Genomic DNA, 13,897 nt, shown 5'->3' with positions numbered 1-13,897 from the left:
CATCTAGGGTCAATGAACTTTTTGTTTACATTTAGTCAGGTCCATAACCTTTGTTTACATTTATCCAACTCAACGTCCTTTGCTTAGATTTTTTTGGGTAAATTTTTTACATTCTTTGAGTTCGATGACCCCTTTGTTTACATTTTGCCGAGGTCAATGACCCCTTTGTTTACATTTGAGGTCAATGAACTTTTTGTTTACATTTAGCCGAGTCTACAACCTTTGTTTACATATAGCCAAGTTCACAACCTTTGTTTACATTTGAGGTCAATGAACCTTTTGTTTAAATTTTTTGGGATCAATGACCCCTTTGTTTACATTTGAGGTCAATGAACTTTTTGTTTACATTTAGCCAAGTCAACAACCTTTGTTTACTTTTGGGTCACTTACCCTTTTGTTAACATTTTATGCGGTTGAGATGAAGAAAGTAATATAGTCCCTGTTGCAACTTAAGAGAGTATAAAATTCCTTATTATTGAAAACATCAAGAGCGAAATAATGTAATTATGATAAGCATTAATCATTCATCTTCCATAGAGCTGCAAGATAATGTTCAACAAAAAGAACAACGCACCGATGAAGAGAAAATAAGAATCAAGTCTGAACGTGACTTTTTCCAAAAAGAATATTTGCGCCTTATAAGCAAAGCCGGATCGGAAAAGGTACATCAAAAGTAATTTATTAAAAAAAAATTGAAATTCGTATGTTATCTACAGGAAGTTGAGTTTCTTCAATCACAAATCAAATCAAAAGATGACGAGCTACGTCTTCTGCGCGCAGATCTTTGTCTACGCCAACAAGAACGCCTAATGCCAACAGTAAACACAGCCAATGCAGCTACAGCCACTGCCACTGCAGCGTCGCTAGCAAGCGCACGCTCAAATCATTCCGCTAAGTCAACGTTCAGCGCTGCCAGTAGTGATTGCGTACAAGCAGTGGTTCTGCGCGCGGAGCGTGAGCGTGATTGCGCACGCGCCGAGTTAGAACGTGTGCGCTGTGAACGTGATACATTGCGTGAGAAACATGTTTCCCTGCTGCAAACACAATCGTTGGAAACGCAGAAGTCACAAACACATATTGGTGAGCTGAATGCGCGCTTACGACAGTTGGAGCGAGAGAATCGTGAGTTGAGTACCGCGCGAGTGCCACATGAAACACACATTGTACTGCTCAAAGAGGAGATAGATGAGCTTAAGCGGCAGATTTTCGCTTTGCAAGAGGAAAATACGAAATTGCGCACGCGCAACAGCCAATTTAAGTAAGCACTTGGAATTTTGTTGCAGATACTTAGATTAAGCTTTTATTTTTTTTTTTTTTTAGAATTTTGAACGAGCAAACCGAACGTACACTGCAAGAGTATCAAAGTAAACTTGCCATTGCCGAGCGGCAACTGCAAACGTCTGATACGCGTTTGAACGATTTGGACTCGAATCGTGAGGTCACACATCGTGAAGCTGCACAGCTGCGCAATGAAGTTGCAGCACTCAAGAAGACCTATGTCTCACTGGAAAGTGAGAAAGACAAAATATTGGTATGTTCTACTGCGTAATTTGCAATATTTTTTATTTATTTGTTTATTTTTTTATATATAGACGCAATTAGATGCTAAAACGGAGCGTGCTTATCAATTGGAATTTGAACTTAAACTTTGCAAAGAGAAACGTTTGGCGTTGGAAAAAGAGGTCAAGGAGTTGGAGGAGAAATTAAGGTAAGTGATCTTGATTTGAAAAAATGGTATAATAATGCGGAATTCTTAATATCGTGATGTGCCTATCGACATCTAATCGTGCAAATTGCTCTGAATGGATCTTCTGATAGAGCCAGCTTCCCCAGTAGTCATCTTGTGACTTCTTAAGCACTGGCCAGGCACTTTTATAGCGCCAGCTGGCAGCACTTTTCCCCCTGATGTCACCTCATGACTTTTAAATCAAATCACATACAACTTTTATTTTATACATTTTATTTCATACATTTGATTTCAAATGGCACACAGAAATCTCAAACACTCACTAACAATATGTTGCTTTACTTAAGCTAATAGTTATTTTTTTCGAATTAATTATAATTTCTTAACGAACTTAAATTTTTAATGTTTACATTAAATTTTCGTTTTACTTTACAATTAATTTAATACAATATTTTATGCCTTCTATTATGTTTGTTTAATCCGTGCTATCCGAAAATTTCTAAAAACCATCTAAAATATGAAGAGAATCGAAAAATATGTATAACAGTAAATTTATATAAATATACATAAATGATAATACGTAAGAATTATCGATTATGAAGGCAAACATGCGGCATGCTGAGGAACAGACGCAGGCACAGACAGTAGTTGTAGATATGTTGTACATACAGATATAAACAGTTGGCAAGAGAGCAGGATAGTTGAGCAGAGGTTGGCATGCACCAAAGAGCCACATTTATAGTTCAGAGCGTTGTAAATATTGAATGATTTAAATATATACATATGGATATTGATATATATACAATATATATGGAACTCAAATAAGTGCTAATAGCTGAATAGAATGTCTATTTACATAGTAACACAGTTCTTTTATAATTTGAAAAAATTTACAATAGAAGAGCTGAAAGTTTATCAAAATATTTATATAAAAAATTGAAAAAAGATTGGTTGCAGTAGAGTTTACAGCGCTCAGTTCGGCTTAAATTTAATATATTTACATACATACATACTTAGGCAAGCAAACGCAGAAATTGTTAGTTTTAAAATTGAAAGTTGGGAAAATTAAAATTTGTATTAAATTTCGAATTTTCACGTTGCTTATTTAAATACCTCGCTAAACCCACCGTGGGCGCATTGCAGCGTGTTATGCGCGCACGTGGTAAATTTTGCTCATCCTCGCCAGCATCCTCGGCGAGCGTATAGCCGGGCCGACAGACACATTTCGCCTTCGTATCTAAAAAGCGTTGCGTTTGCGGACCGAGTGTGTGTGTTTTAAGCGGCTCCAACCATTGGCCCGGACCACATGGTCCTCTCGTATATAATTTATAACAATTACCATTCAGCTCTACCATACCCGGCGTCGATTCGCATGTATTCTCATCTTCTGTGCCGCCATTATCGATATTCGAACATTGTTGATCGAGATTCCAAATGACGCCGGAGCAACCGCATATGCCGTTGTAAGAAATGCCATCGACCGAGGGTCGCGCTGTGAAATCAAACACGACTACCTGATGCAATGAGCACGGACCTTGTGAACCAATGCGATAGCATGTATTCTCCTCGGGAAAATACAGACGACTTTTGCCGCAAAAGTTGCGTACACAATTGGTTGCATTAATCAGAAATTCGTTGGGTCCACATGGTCCCCTTGTATAGAGGCGGTAGCACAGTCCATCATTCCAGGGCACATAGCCGTCCTTGCATTGACACTGTGCGCGCGGTATGTCTGTCGCTGTGTTGGCGGCCGTGAAATTGTCTGGCAAATTGAAGATATGGCCCGGCGGACAGGGTCCTGGTGTGTCTGCAATTGTGAAACGTGCATGTTTAGCGACTGCAAATAACCAAAATAGACAAATTTATTCGTAATTATACTCAATTCGTAGCACATTTGATGATCCTCGTTGTAGTGCGGCAAATGCCGATGGCAATCACAACGGCCACCAGGCAGAAAGAGCTCACCGGGTGTTGAGCAAGGACCTTTGGTGTAATGCTCATGACAGGTCTCTTCGGGGTCGTAAAAATAATCGCGCAATGCACCTTCGTGTTCACACTAAAAACAAATTCGACGAACAGTCATATATTCTGGACTATTTAATTTCTATTTTACATACCTTACATTCGCCCAGTCCATCTTCACTCAATACCAGCAGCTTGCCTTTCACACAGGGTCCTTTCGTGTACTGCGCATAGCATCTGCCATCTTTCGGCCAAAAAATCATGCCCACCGAGCATTGCTTGGCCGTTTTACAGCTGCCCCAACGATTGTTGGACCTGTCAGTTGTAGAAAAAAAGAAGGCGGTGTGCTCAAACAATGCCCAGCCTGTGTGAAAAACTCACCTTCGTCCGCTACTAATAAACGCTCGTTCTTCCGGTAAAGGCGCAAAGTATGCACTATGTTCGCATGGACCACGCTTAAATATCTCGTGACATTTATTCGTCTCCGCACTTAGCGCAGTGCCTGGCGGACAGCGGCATTCAGCTGCTGGTGCATTAAGGCGCGCCGATTTCGTTTTGCCCACATTCGGCGCTGGGCTCAGTTCCATCGTCTCCGGGCACGGGTATCCGATTGTGAAGATTTTAAAGCACTGTTTAAGTGGCGGCCAGTAGAGTAATTGCCAACCGCCGGGCATGCTGGCGCAGGGATTCTTTTCGGGATCGCTCCAAGGCGGTGGCACAATCGCCGCTTGTGTAGTTTTACTAAGCAGTAATGTGAGAAAAGCAATTAGGCTAAGACCAGAGTGTAGGATGGTCCAACAGAGTAGTAGCTTTCGGCGTTTCATTGTGAGATTCTGTGTGTGTGTTTTTTGAAAGTGTAAGCTGAAAGGGGGGAAAAAACGAAAATAAGTAAAATATGATTTAAAGAGATGTTTCCAATAAAAGTTGGGGCCTTAAGAGACTAATTTCAAAATTTAGGGAGATAAGTGAAATCGACTTTGTCAGCGCTTATAATTTTTTTTGAAAGAAAGAACAAAAATGTATTAAGACGCTTTACAAAATTTCTGATCTTGGGGCACTTGGAGTTTGTACGAAAATCGTTTCTTAAGCTTCTACAGTTACAATCATTGTGGAAAGTGACACTTTCAACTGCTTTTCGAAGAAAATTGGGAAAATGGAACTTTACTCCATAGAACCGAATCTAATCAAAATCATCTAATTTTATTCCTTGCAGAAATGATACCGTCTATCTCTCTATATCTAATTAAAACTTCATTTTATCCAACCCTTCCCTATCGATTTCGAACTTTCTTTCGTCAAAAATTCAAAAATTTATCGTGTCTTGGCTTTAATATGGGTCAATATCAAAAATAGAGGTGAATGGGAAGTGTGCCTTTTGTTATGTCATACACATAAGTATGTATATGTGGCTTTGCCTTTGGTACGCTTCATTGTTTAATTCTCTTAATTTTGTCTAAAATCAAATATTTAAACTTATTAAAAAAATGGTATTTAGTACAGTGCCTCTAAATGCCCACGCGAGAATTAAAACTTATATGCGCATGCGCATGAATTCACACACATTTGCTTATATGGTATATATACATATTGACGCCAGCATATTTACGCATCGCGCCAGAGCACGCTTGACCGGTCGTTAGCCATGACCTAAAATGATGTTGGTTGCCAAAAAAAAGAGCTGAATGATAAGAGGATGGCAATAAAGAGCACAAGCCGGTAATAATAATTGGGCTAAATTGTTATGCAGACGTCTGGTCGAAAAAATTTGCAAACACAGTGGCTTGGAGTGTGAGAAAAAGTGAAATTTTGTTTAATTTGATTTTAAATATGCACAAATTCACCATTTCGTGTGCATATTTGATTACATTTTTTGTTGGATAAATAGCATAATGGGTGTTTTTTGAAAATTTTTTAAAACTCTCAACTGTATTTGCAGTTTGTTCAGTTCTTTCTAACCTCCATTAATTAAATGTGACAGCTAGTAATTTCTGTTGGTTTTTAAAACACCTATAGGATTTTTGGTGGATATGCCAAAACATATGATTCGTAGTGTTTGAGAAGGTCTTACCAACAGAGTGTAGCAAATGAATCAGCCAGTATAGTATAAGGCCTCACAAACGCATATGAGCTTTGACACGTTGTTTGCTGAAAAAGTTTCGGATCTGAAGAGCTTTCATTTATTCCGACTTGCTCCACTGAACTAGGTTTTTGTCGCTGTTATGTTCGTATTTCTCATTTATTTCAGTAAAAAAGCCGGAGAGTCACCTTTTCGTATATAAAATTAGAAGCATAATAAATAGTTTAAAATAACTAATATAGCTTTAATATTTGTATGCCTTAAAAGTAGCAATTGCAGGCAAGAATAATTTTATATTGTCTTTCGCGGCTGATTTTAGCAGAAATTCTCTTTAATTCTCAGTTTATGGCTTTAAAGCCAATAACGGGTTTTTGAATAAGAACGTCGAATATTGGGTTCTGCGTCTGGACTTCTGCAAGCGTGCCCGCATCGTTTGCTGTCCCTATCGGTCTACTTTTGTTCGTCTCTATTGAAAAACCCGTTATATAGTTCTTCTTAGAAACAATCGCTTTGTTTTTAGTACACCCAAGTGCAAAAAAAAATGGTTTAGATCATTGATACATTCGAGACTTGAACCCAGAAAACCTTTCACTGAACTGTTGTTATACGACTTTATCATGAATTGGATATCTGTTGAACGAGTAAGCATGATTGAAATTCTTAACTGTTGATCTCCAAATTGTTTAAGTCCTCTAAATTATTTAGGCCATAACAATGGCTCTCCAAGTCTCTTAAAGTTCCTTGATATACTCTCACAATTTTGAAGAAGCGCTAGAGCAATTATTGCCTCAAAATTAAATATTTATGGCGAAATTGTATTAAAATTTTTGTTGCTTTAAATTTTTATTGCTCTCGAAAGTCGGATGCCAATTTATTCAGAAGTAAAATGAAACCGCAATAAACAAGATAGCGCAACAGCTGCGCCGAGTTGACAGCCGGTAGCGAAAAGTGACTTAAAAGCTTCCTGCCAGTCAAAGTGTTGCACTGTAAAATGAGACTGCCACATGGCCACGCAACGGATCTTTCTTTGCAGCGCCGCAAATCACGCGTCGCAAGCAGTCAAGAGCGTGCTATGCGCCTGTTTGCCGGCGCGCATAATTTGCGGCATTTCAAAACTCTTAATGTGTGTGCAACAAGACGCTGCAATCGCGCTGATAATGTTGCTTTGCACACTTTGACTTGAAATTTATCTTTTTTGCAATAGTCACAGTTACTTTATTGGCTTCATTGCAGCAATTTGTGCATTTGCTTTGCGCTGCAATCACAGTCGGTTGCATTTGCTGTTGTTGTTATCGTTCATTTTATTTACAAGTATCAATTTCGCACTCCGCGCATGCGCCACCGCAATTTCATTTGCCCAATAAAATCGTTTGTTTATATGTGCATTGTGTCTCAATTCACGTTGTTTTTTTATTGTTTTTATAATTTTTTCCACATTTCTTATGAATCGCTGTCTCAATTTCCAACCCGAAATGCGCCTTGCCATTGTTGGCTTGAGAATGCGCGCGAATATGAGTAGCGTCAACACAGAACTTGTAAACACAATTTCTTTGTATTTGTATTTGTCTGCGGTTGTATCATGGACCGCATTTGAATGACCCATATTGCTGCGAAAGCACGCAACTGCTAACATTGAAGAATCATATGTGCAAACATACATTCGTGTGTACATAGTATTATATACAACCTGTGTCGACTTTTTATTAAACCGACTATTTGTGCGTGTTATGTATGTCTACAGGGTTCAAGGCGAGGCAAGTGTGCTTTCATTTGCTTCAATAACTTTTGAATTTGACCTGGACCAATGGGTTGTCACGTTGGTTATTTAAGATTCCAGAATGTTGCAAAAAGTTTTCAGGTAGTCTAAAATGTGTATATCGACTGTGCTAATTTTCAAAAAGAAAAGAAAATGTGCGCAAAAATTATTCAGTAGACACTAGAGAGGAAGAGGCTCTACATCTCTTCGGGTCTTTTGACTGAGCTATTAGACGTATACGAATCAGCGTTGTGCCAACGAATTTATTGATCAGCTAATAGTTTTAGTAATGATATATACAATATACGTAGGTTGCCTTTTATATTTCGGGATTTGACAACACAAGCAAATATTAATCAGCCAAAATTCCTTTTATTGTTATTCATAATATTCTCAATTAAGTTCTATACACTTTTGCATACGTTTGAACAAATTGTCTAAGCACTTTTGCCACTCTGATTGAGGTATTTCCAAAATATGCGTTCCGAACGAAACAACCGCTTGTTCAGGTGTCGAAAAACGCTTCGTTTTTCGGGAATAAAAAGAATTCATTCGGTGCCAAATCAGAACTTTACGGTGGATGGCTCTTCAAATTGATGTTTTAAGTGCAGTTGTTTCAGTCGATGTGTGATTTAACCATAGTCTTCCTGATTTCTTGAAAGACAACAGGCAAACAAATCGTTATATACCACTCAGAGTTTACTATACCGCGTTGTTCCAGTGGTATGCTTGCGATATGTCCAGTTTTTCCAAAAAACAGGCAACTATTCGCTTGGAAGTGCTTCATGCGCGAACAAATTTTGTTGGATTCGGCTCATCTAGAAAAATCCCATACAGTTGACTGCTGTTTACTTTCGGGCTCAAAAGCGTAAAATCACGAATCATCATTTTTTTGACCGTCTTTTCAACAGTCGGGTCTACCTCACCGGAACGGACCCGAATTTTTTATACGGCCAAGGACTGTCAACTCGGCAGAATTCAGAATTCTGCCGCTACAATATCAACAGCGTAAACAATTTGTTGTTCATACAACATTGAATGTATGTTGGTCCCACTAATACCCATAGTTGTCTCAATCTAACGATAGGTTACATGAGAATCTTCGATCTTGCAATATCAGTTTGCGCACAGCATCAACAGTTTCCAGAACAAGAATTGATTTTGGACGACCTTCCAAAATTCGACTTGGAGTTGTTTACAACCTCGATTGTATTCACCATACCAACGATAAACACTGGTCCTGGATGGGGCTTCATCTTGAAGATTTAATCCACGTCGAAAGTTAAAAAAAATAATCACCCGAAAATATTTTCGTTTTAAATCCATTTTTTGCACGAGAAAATTTTTTTAAGTTACTGTATGTATAACATTAAAATTGTCAAACTTAACGATAAAGTTGGTGCCAAATTCCGAAATATAAAAGGCAACCTACGCGACCCTTTTATTATAAAATATTCCATATTTTGAGCGAGAAGAATATTTTAAGTTACTGTAAACAACATATCAAATATGCCAAACATTACGTTAAAATTGTGAGTTGCCAGATTGCCACACTAAGCTTGCCGATTTTCGAAATATAAAAGCCAACCCACGTATAAGCTCGACCAAAAAATGTTTTTCTTATATTATTACTCAGATATTTTAACATTTAATCCTTTCATTGCAAAAAAAATTAACTGGTTTTTTTAATGACGTGAAAACGAAATTGTAACAGGAAGAATTTTAACCATAGTCAACCCACAGACAAATACAATCAAATGGCAAGTCAAGCCAAATTGCATAACTGTAGATAAATAAGGCAAGCTAAGAAAGTGGGTAGCAGCAGCCGGCCGCCAGCCGCCTGATGTGTCGCACCAAGCCATCGAGCGCAGTGTTGGGCCTGGAGTGCCATGTAATAACAAAAACAACGTGAACGTCAGCATGCACTCGGTTTGTAAACAAAAACCGGCATTTGTTGGCGAGATTTGCTCTCACTCTTGCAATGCTCCGTGTTTGCATGCGTTGCACTGCAACATGGTTCAAACAGCTGTTCGCCACACGGTGTAACGGCTAATTAGCCGTGCTTGCTTGACTTCTTTTCGCTTGCAATTGTTTTCGTTGCACCAATATGTGCAACACACATGCGCAGGCTTGCTTGTGCGCTGGACCACTCTCACTGCTGCTGCAGCCAACAACCCACCCTTGCCCGTCAGCCATTGGCAGCGTTGTTGTTGGCGATTTTCATTGCACTGCAATTGCTTGTTAGCGTTTTTCTTTTCTTTTGTTGTTGCGGCTATCATTAAGCGCCGCTGATTACGTCGTCACTGGAAAAGTTGTGAAAATTACTTGTAATTATTTGTTATTTCATTGCTATTTTTCTCATTCGTGCGCCGCGTGGGGTGTGGCAAACAGCACAGCAGCATTGTAGGCCACCAGCACGATATCTATTTGTTGGTTTAGTGGGTTACTAATGCCATCGCTTGCCTTATTTGTCGCTTGCGCAATATTGCGGTTATTATTGATCGATGCGATAACATTACGAATCGGATGGGATGTTGCAAGTGCAATTGAAACCATGCTTATGGAAAAACTTTGTTGCAACTGCATTGCCATTTTTGGTATGATATTATGAATGAGTTGTGTATGTTAGGTCTTGATCTTTTAAGCAGGGAACCCAAATTTTATTCTATAATATTAATATTCTATTTTTCTTCTTTCTTTTCGTCTGTATGTATATACGCGAATTAGTATCTCAGTTTTTAAGATATCCACCTGAAATTTTGCTCACATACAAGTACTTTATTTTATAAGTATATGCACACATTTGTTAGCACCACCGATATCGGATATCGTAGTTGCTATTAGAAATGCACCCGTGCAGGGTATTATAGCTTCGGTGCACACACAGTTAATATTTTTTCTTGTTTTTGTTTGCAAAAAGCGAGTTCAGTGGCTTTCTTTTTTCAAATTTGTGGAATCAGTGCTATATAGTGCCAAATACCAAAATCAAACCATATGATCAAATTTTAACCGGACTGGTTCACCCACGCCGAATCGATATTTTAAATAATATTTTTTCCTAGATGGCTACAATCTTCTTTATATTCGTATGAAGTTTGATTTCAATACTAGCTAAAAACCAGACTATGTCGTCACATTCTAGCATGATTGTGTATACTGATCCATCCGAATTCTAAGTAGCATCACTGATCTTAGCTTATATAATTAAAACAATTATTTCTGCCTAACTACTTCACTAATTGCCATTACCTTTTTAGTCTTCGTCGCCAATGAAGATTGAGCTGTCTGTCGGTATTTCTGCAAACTAGCTATATTCTGCGCAAAATTGTGTAGTTGCCGTCTCCGTTGAAGTTTCACTTTTTAGAACATAATTTCTTTTGCTTTTTAAGAATTTAACAAATACTCGCTTGGCACTTTCACAAAACCACACACCTGCGAGCGCACATTCTTGAAGTTTTTTGTTTTTTTGTCACAATGTCACTATTTACTATATTCTTTCATGGAACATTATATTGTATGTCTACAAGGCATTACCTACACAGCGATAGCACACCGCACTACACTCACACATATTGGACGGTTATTCAACTCGTTGTCTACATACATATGTATGTATACACTGAAAGCTGAGGCGAGTCAGTCACTTAGTTCATAAACTTTGTATGCGGCAAAGAATGAAGTGAGTGCGCACAGGTAGCTGAAATGAGGTAGAGAATGAAGATGATAAAGAAGGTAAACACAAGATGATATGCAGCACAGAAAAGTGGCTGTGAGATAATGAAACAACAACAACTTCACAAACAACTAATTAATAAGTAGCGGCATCGGTCGCAGCGGCCGCAGCAGCAACTCCTCTTTATGGCCTTGAATTCAGGGCGTTGTGATGTCTTCTATCTTTTTATTGCTGATTTTATTTATTTTGTTCAGTATAATCAAACATTTTTTGTTGGTTTGGCTGACCAGCTTGAAAAACGGTTTTATGAATTGGTATTTTTTAAATGTAGACGCAATTAGTGGCTTCATTTTCTAATTATTTATTCATTTTGTTATTGCTGTTTGCAGTTTTGTTATAATATTAATTGTATTTATATTTTAAACATTTAATTAGCTTGTGAATTGAATATTATGATAGCGAACGGTTTGATTGGCCTCTCATTCTTCTCGACTCGAGAAAAAATATGTTTCCGTCTTGTGGCGGGATGTTACCCTTTATGCCAGAAGAAATAAGTCTGTGATGGGTATTACGAGTATAACTTCGGTGCAGATGAAGCTAATTTTTTCTTGTTTTTTTAGTGGTAATTTTTATTTGTCCTCGGGGAAAAATATAGTCTTTTACTGCCATGATTTAAATATTTTTTTTAATTACATTGCTCAATAAATCTAAATAAAAAATTTGCGACTCTAAGAGTCCTGTGAGGTATTTGAGGTGTCCTCATTACGAGTTTGAGTTCAATAATTTCCCATCACATGGCGGTGGTTTGACCCTACACTCCTTGATTACAACACCAAAAATCCTATGTATTAGGTAATTTTTACTATTATTTTCTATTTTAGCAACCCAAAATTAACATCACAGTCGCAAAATAATTGTCAACTAGTGTTATTAATAATATTTGTGTTTTTTTAATATTTTCTTACCACCCACTTTTTTTTGTTATTTTACTGAAAATAATTTTTATTTATTTATTTATAACTTTTTATTATACTAATTTATTTCTTTTTTGTTTTAGTGACCCAATGTTTTCATTTAAACAGTTCTTTGTGTTTTTTATTATTTTAATTTGAATTATTTTTATATTTTATTTTATTATTTTTAGAATTTTTACTCAGTTTTTATTTATCCTCAAAAGAAAAAATTGTATTTTTTTGGCATGACTGAAAACTAAATTTTTATTTTAGTATTCTATATAATTTTATAGATTTTTTATTATATTTATTTGTTTTGTCTTATTTATTATTTTTACTGAAAATAATTTTTTTATACATACATAATATTTAATTTTTAATTTTAAAATATTATTTTTTATTCATTTTTTTATTTATTATTTTTTGTTTTTTAATATTTTTTGTTTTTTAATATTTTTTTTAAATTTAATATTTAGTTTTTATTTATAATATTCTGTGATCTACTTCATTTTTTAGTATTTGAGATTTGGTAGATTTTTTATATTTTTATTTGTTTTGTCTTATTTATTATTTTTACTGAAAACAATTTTTTAAAACATATAACATAATATTTAATTTTTAATTTTAAAATATTACAATTTTTTGTTTTTTTTTTGTTTTTTAATATTTTTTTAAATTCAATATTTAGTTTTTATTTATAATAAAATTTAAAAGTATTTATTTTTTATTAATTAATTTTATTTTTATATATTTTTAATTTAATTTTTATATATAATAATTTTTGTTTTTTATTTTATTTATCAGTGTTTTTATATACATATATTTTTTTTTTTAATTTTACTGAACCGCCAGCACTTCATTTGTTACAATTTCTTCATTTCTTTTCTTATTTCTTTTCCCATAACGAAACTGCTGCAGATTTGAATGTGAAATTCGTAATAAATTAAGCCAATCGCGATTGAACTCTTTCAAGGTTACTATTATGTTTTATCATGCAAATCGCAACAATGCTGAATTCGAAAATAGGCGTTAGCGCTTTATAATTCGTTGCAGTTTCAAATTATATCCGTTTATTTTTTTTTGCACAAATAATTTGTTACGCCTTTGGAGGTCAGCACACATTATGGTCTAATTTAGCACCGTAAAACTGCAAACAAAAACTGATATAACAATATGCTTTAGCTTTCAATCATATTAGCTGTGCAACAATTGAGATGAGTAAGTCAAAATTGTGTAATGACTTATATTACGACACTAGCATGAATATACACTTACTACACTTTTTTATAAAACAGTATTTTTTATTTCAAAAACCTCCTTTTTTTCTGTTGAAAACCGACTTTTAAGCCAACGCAGCCGTGTTTTGACTTTAACGATGTTTGTCTGCCGCTAAACGATATTTATGTGGTTCACCCGCCAGATTAAATGAAATTCTTTGCTGGCGCACAAATCGTATACACTCGTCAATCGCACCGCAAGTCGAGCCACACGCCACCGTAAGCCACCAGCGTCGAGTTTGATCTGTGCGCCGGGCGCATTTTTACTATCAACTTTCAGCATTGCACTCAAACGCGCTCTCATTTTGTGTTGAGCTCTTGTCTGCGCTCAATTCATTTTCAATTCAATCAGCTGTGCGAATTTTTCGAGCACAAACCAAAGTTTATTTGCTTTTTTTTGTACCAATTTATTTGTTTTATCTATTCTTCGTCGTAGTTTGTATAACATTATTATAAAAAAATATATTTCATTAACTTTTCACTGCCTCTTGTACCAACTTCCACTCAGAATA

General features: G+C 36.2%; 2 protein-coding genes across 8 annotated transcripts in view; one reads left to right on the top strand and one right to left on the bottom strand.

Annotated features, from left to right (window-relative positions):
* LOC120779169 (centrosomal protein of 135 kDa) overlaps positions 1-13,897 on the top strand; it is a 48,856-nt gene that overhangs the window by 2,512 nt on the left and 32,447 nt on the right. For all 6 annotated transcript variants that reach the window (XR_005705610.1, XM_040111398.1, XM_040111402.1 and 3 more), the window contains exons 7-10: positions 538-662; positions 717-1,258; positions 1,321-1,531; positions 1,593-1,708. Coding sequence is in view for 5 of the 6 variants with exons in the window: in XM_040111398.1 (XP_039967332.1) it covers positions 538-662; positions 717-1,258; positions 1,321-1,531; positions 1,593-1,708 (994 nt within the window). In the remaining variant the exon portion in view is untranslated. The remainder of the gene's footprint in view (positions 1-537; positions 663-716; positions 1,259-1,320; positions 1,532-1,592; positions 1,709-13,897) is intronic.
* Positions 1,997-13,603, bottom strand: LOC120779171. Of its 2 annotated transcripts, XM_040111406.1 has the most exons (7): positions 13,384-13,603; positions 10,732-11,179; positions 4,031-4,510; positions 3,805-3,964; positions 3,566-3,743; positions 2,801-3,494; positions 1,997-2,197 (listed from the first exon to the last, which is right to left on the bottom strand). In XM_040111406.1, the coding sequence occupies exons 3-7, from the start codon at positions 4,471-4,473 to the stop codon at positions 2,173-2,175; spliced, it is 1,500 nt and encodes a 499-aa protein (XP_039967340.1). In that variant the 5' UTR covers positions 4,474-4,510; positions 10,732-11,179; positions 13,384-13,603; the 3' UTR covers positions 1,997-2,172. The 2 variants fall into 2 exon arrangements, with proteins under 2 accessions (XP_039967340.1, XP_039967339.1); XM_040111405.1 differs by having other exon boundaries at positions 1,997-3,494.

The sequence above is a fragment of the Bactrocera tryoni genome, chromosome 5 (assembly GCF_016617805.1).
Source record: "Bactrocera tryoni isolate S06 chromosome 5, CSIRO_BtryS06_freeze2, whole genome shotgun sequence".
In the NCBI taxonomy this organism is placed as follows: Eukaryota; Metazoa; Arthropoda; class Insecta; order Diptera; family Tephritidae; genus Bactrocera; species Bactrocera tryoni.
Note: the sequence above shows the minus strand (reverse complement) of the source record. Positions and strands in the feature narration are given on the sequence as shown.